At 37.3% G+C, this 4,534-nt stretch overlaps 1 protein-coding gene across 1 annotated transcript; it reads left to right on the forward strand.

Annotated features, from left to right (window-relative positions):
- The first annotated feature begins 203 nt into the window (after positions 1-203).
- On the forward strand, positions 204-3,563 carry LOC111316722 (putative mitochondrial saccharopine dehydrogenase-like oxidoreductase At5g39410). Its single transcript, XM_022918801.2, has 3 exons — positions 204-673; positions 1,339-1,663; positions 2,779-3,563. Exons 1-3 carry the CDS (start codon positions 321-323, stop codon positions 3,466-3,468), a joined length of 1,368 nt encoding a protein of 455 aa, XP_022774536.2. The 5' UTR covers positions 204-320; the 3' UTR covers positions 3,469-3,563.
- The last annotated feature ends 971 nt before the right edge of the window (positions 3,564-4,534 follow it).

The raw sequence follows: 4,534 nt of genomic DNA on the forward strand, positions 1-4,534 counted from the left end.
TCCTCGAACCAGGCCCATGAAAGGTTAATGATTTTCTTTTAAAAAAATCATTACCATGTAGGTGTGAGTGAATCAATGGGCTAAGCCCCCGGAATTCATCAGGTCTTTTACAAATTTGGCCTAATCCAAACCTGATTATATTAACAATGGTGCTGGTAACGCACGCAAAAGTTATGACGTACTTATTAACGCAATTAATAGCCAAAAACCGCCGCTAAAATTCTCGGCTCGTTGATCTTTGTAGCAATTCTCGCCTTTTCTCTTCCACTTTCATTTTCCAGCCAAACCCAAAAAAAAAACAAAAAAAAAAACCAAAAAATATGCAAACACCCCAGACCCCAAAACGCCATCCTCTCTATGACATAATCATATTAGGAGCCTCAGGCTTTACCGGCAAATATGTAGTAAAAGAGGCCTTAAAGTTTATCAACACCCCATCTTCTCCTCTTAAAACTTTAGCCATTGCTGGCCGTAGCCATGAAAAGCTTGTTAAAGCTCTTCAATGGGCAGCTCATCCTAGTTCTCCTCCTCCAGATGTTAGTATTATCATTGCTGATACTACTGACCCATCTTCGCTTTTGAGTCTTTGTACTCAAACTAGGGTTTTGCTTAACTGTGTTGGGCCTTTTAGGGTCCATGGTGAACCAGTTGTTGCTGCTTGCGCCTCTTCTGGGTACCCTTTTGGCCTTTTTGAATGTTTTTGATATTCTTGTTTGGGTATTTGGATTTTTTGATTTGTTGTTAAATGTTGGAAATAAGGGTTTTTTTTTAAGAATTCTTGAGTGCTAATGATACATGAATATGTGCTCTTTAAGCTTTTTTTCATGGGGATTTATTGTTGAAATGAATGTAATTCTAAGGGCATGGTGGAAATGAATAAATCTTGACGGTAAAAATCTTGAATTTGATATTGATATTTGTAGGAATCTAGTAAATTAGGCAACTGTATTGGCTTCTTCTAACATCAAGGTGAGCCTGGCTTTGCGGTTTTCACTTATTTTAGGTACCCTTTTGGTTTCTTGAAAGTTATATATAATCTTGTTTGTATATTTGGATGTGTTTAGTTTGTTGTTAATTGATGGAACCGGAAACGGGGGTTTTATTTCAAAGGTTCTTGAATTTTTTTTAAGGTTTTTGAATGTTAATTATGCATAAAGATGTGATTTTTTGGTGTGGTTTTATGGGATTTAGTTTTAAAATCATGAGTGTTATTTAGTGTAAGCTTCCTCTTCACTGATTTCAGCTAAAGGATTTACTCCTTCAATTAGTTGTTCTAATTTTATTGTAGTAATAAATCTTTATGTAATTTATTTAAGTTTTTATTCTTGATTATGCTAGGTGTGATTATTTGGATATAAGTGGGGAGCCTGAGTTCATGGAAAGAATGGAGGCAAAATACCATGAAAATGCTATACAGACAGGTTCTTTGGTTGTTTCAGCATGCGGATTTGATTCAATTCCTGCTGAAATGGGGGTTATGTTCAATTCCAGGCAGTGGGTGGCTCCTGCTGTACCCAACTATATTGATGCATACGTGAGTTTGGAGTCTGATAAAAGAATAGTTGGGAACTTTGCAACATATGAATCAGCAGTTTTGGGTGTGGCAAACATGGATAAGTTGCAGGAATTGAGGCGTTCCAGACCCAAGAGACCTAGACCAGTGGTAAGCAGTTATTCTCCATTTCTGTTGGTTGGTGACATCCTAGTGTTTTGTGGTTTGTCTAAGACATTAATTTGCCACAGGATGGGGATGGCTATTGTGATTTTCTTCTAGATATTTAGGAAGTCAATGATGCCCTTGCTTGATTTTACTTTCTGACCTCATCTCACTACGAGTGATTTTTTTTTCCTTGTTGTAATATTGTTTCTATTTGGTTGGTTTGAAAATTAAAGTGGATAAGTAACTCGTGGATCTCAGTCTAGTTATACCAAATTTCAGATTTAAGGAAATCAAGCTTCATTATGATGCTTAGTGATACCTGGTTTGCTTTTGGTTTGGGTCAAGGCAAGATGCTACATGCGTATGTAGTGGCACATATTACCAACTATAATGGCAGATGTGCTACAGATGACTAAAACGTGGTGGTGGGAGAATGAAGCCCAAGGAACGTATTGGTGGTAGCTGTGAAATGGTGCTGTATGCCGTTTCTTCCTTCACCACCATCCTATGCATTAGTCATGATTGGTGGTAATGGAAATAGGACTAGGTGGCTGCGCGCCGTAAAGCTGGTGATAGTGAACCTAGGGCAAGGTGGCTGCAGCAATAAAATAGACTATAATGATGTAAATAGCTTTGGGTATATATAGACAATGATTGTAGTTGCTGTGCTCTTTGTAGTGATGGTTTTCATGTTCATTGAAAGACCATGACAGGGTATGTATTTTTACAGTGGAGGCATTGCTTCTTCTTAGAGCACAGAGATTTATGGTAGGAATAGTGTTTCTGCCAACAGCAACAAAAGAGACGAGGTTACTGGTGAAATTTACTATGATTCGGCAGTGTTGTTGGCAGTACTTCCAAGCTAGCTGCAGTTAGAGGCAGAGGTGGGAGTATGATGGTGTGTTGCCTGTAAATCATGATATCATCCTTTAACATATAGCTCATTATTTGACACAAATATTGCTATTAGTTTTCAATACTGTGTACGTTTGATTTCATTTAGCTCTCTGGTATTGCATGGTTAACATATTTGATTTAAACAAACTGATTTATTTATTAATTGCTGGATGATAATTCTTAAAATGTCCTGTAACAATTGTTTAGTTGTATGGTTGCAGATTCCTGGTCCACATCCTCCTAAAGGACCAATGATAGAATACCAGGAGAAGATTGGCCTTAGGGCTATAAAGCTACCCTCAGCAGATGCTGTAGTTGTTCGAAGGACTCTTGTTACTCTGATAGAGAACCCCCATGGTCTCCCTGGGATTAATGAGAGTGCTGAACATACCGAAAGGAGGAAGGCCTTCTGGTCAACAGTGAAGCCAGCTTATTTTGGCGTGAAAATAGGATCAAAATCCTTGTCGGGCATCTATCGAATCATCGGAGTGGGGATTTTCATTGGTCTCTTAAGTAGAACTTCATTTGGCAGGTGGCTTCTCTTGAAATTTCCCTCATTTTTCAGCTTTGGATGGTTCCGAAAGTCGGGTCCCTCGGAGGATGAGGTGAGAAGTGCATCATTTAAGATGTGGTTTGTTGGACATGGTTTTAGTGACAGCAGCCTCGCTTCAGAAACAAACTCAAAACCTGATATGCAAATCATAACAAGAGTAATGGGACCTGAGATTGGCTATGTGACAACTCCTATAGTGCTACTTCAATGTGCGCTCATACTTTTGAGCCAGCGTGAAAACCTGCCTAAGGGAGGAGTTTTTACCCCTGGTATTGTATTTGGTCCAGATCTCCAACAACGGCTGCAAGATAATGGAATATCATTTGATCTCATTTCAAAGAGTGCGCTCCCTGCTTAAACTGGTACCATGGTGTGGACTTCTTCTGGGAAATAACACCAGGGCTTGGTTTTGGAACAATTTCTTTTGAATGAATAACATACAAAACTTGACAATATTGAAAGTTTCCTCTCCTTTTTATTTTAAGTCCTTTGTTTAAAATATCTGGTAGTCTCTACACATGTATATCTATACCTTATCTCACCAATCCCTTTCAGTAGCATATATATTTGGACAGACTAAAAGATAAAGCATGTAATACGATAAACATAGACTGATTTTGCTCTATACATCGAGAATGTTACTGCTAACGTTCTTAATATCTTCACATACAATGTAATTAGGAATTCCAAGGTCAACACCTACTTATTGACACCAAAAAATACTACTAGGCTGACCCCGAAGTTACTTTGAAGAAGTGATATTTAGTAAATTTAGTAAGTTTGAGATTTAAATTTTAATATCTGTACTTTTTTCTATCCCAATGGCTTCTTTTGTAATAAATAAAAAAAAAAAGGGCCTGCGAGTACGGGGAGAATAGCAGAGTGCTAAAAAATAGTTAACGGACTTATTTCCAACCTATGGATCTTCAGCGTTTCCGGTGCTGAAAGATTTAGCTTTTCTTTTCACGAATTAGCTCCAAATGTAAATAATGCGGGAAAAAAACCACAAGAAGCCACTGATAGTTTTGTATTCTTATACCTTACATGCCTAAACCTCCTTGTACTAATTATTTTTGAGATTGTAACCAAATCCCAGGATTCAAAGACGGGATTTCGAACGCAGATTTTGGACACTTTCAACACATTTGAACCCATTTATTTGTCCTTGCATTTGGTACATATTAAAGTACCAGCATTAAGAAATTTGATATAGACAAATTACAATGGAAAGAAAAAATATGAATCAAACTGCTTTACTCTTATCATTAATAATTATAACAAAAACTGGAGACAAATAAATGAAAGTATAAGAAAATCAAGAGGATTCTAAGACCCAATTTTGTAAGCACAAACCGAAAAACAAAACGAAACAAAACAAAACTGATGTTAACCATCTTCATCACCTGTTTAGTGTATATCCTTCT

This window comes from Durio zibethinus, chromosome 24 (genome assembly GCF_047325235.1).
Source record: "Durio zibethinus cultivar Kanyao isolate XHJ-2024 chromosome 24, ASM4732523v1, whole genome shotgun sequence".
Taxonomy (NCBI): Eukaryota; Viridiplantae; Streptophyta; class Magnoliopsida; order Malvales; family Malvaceae; genus Durio; species Durio zibethinus.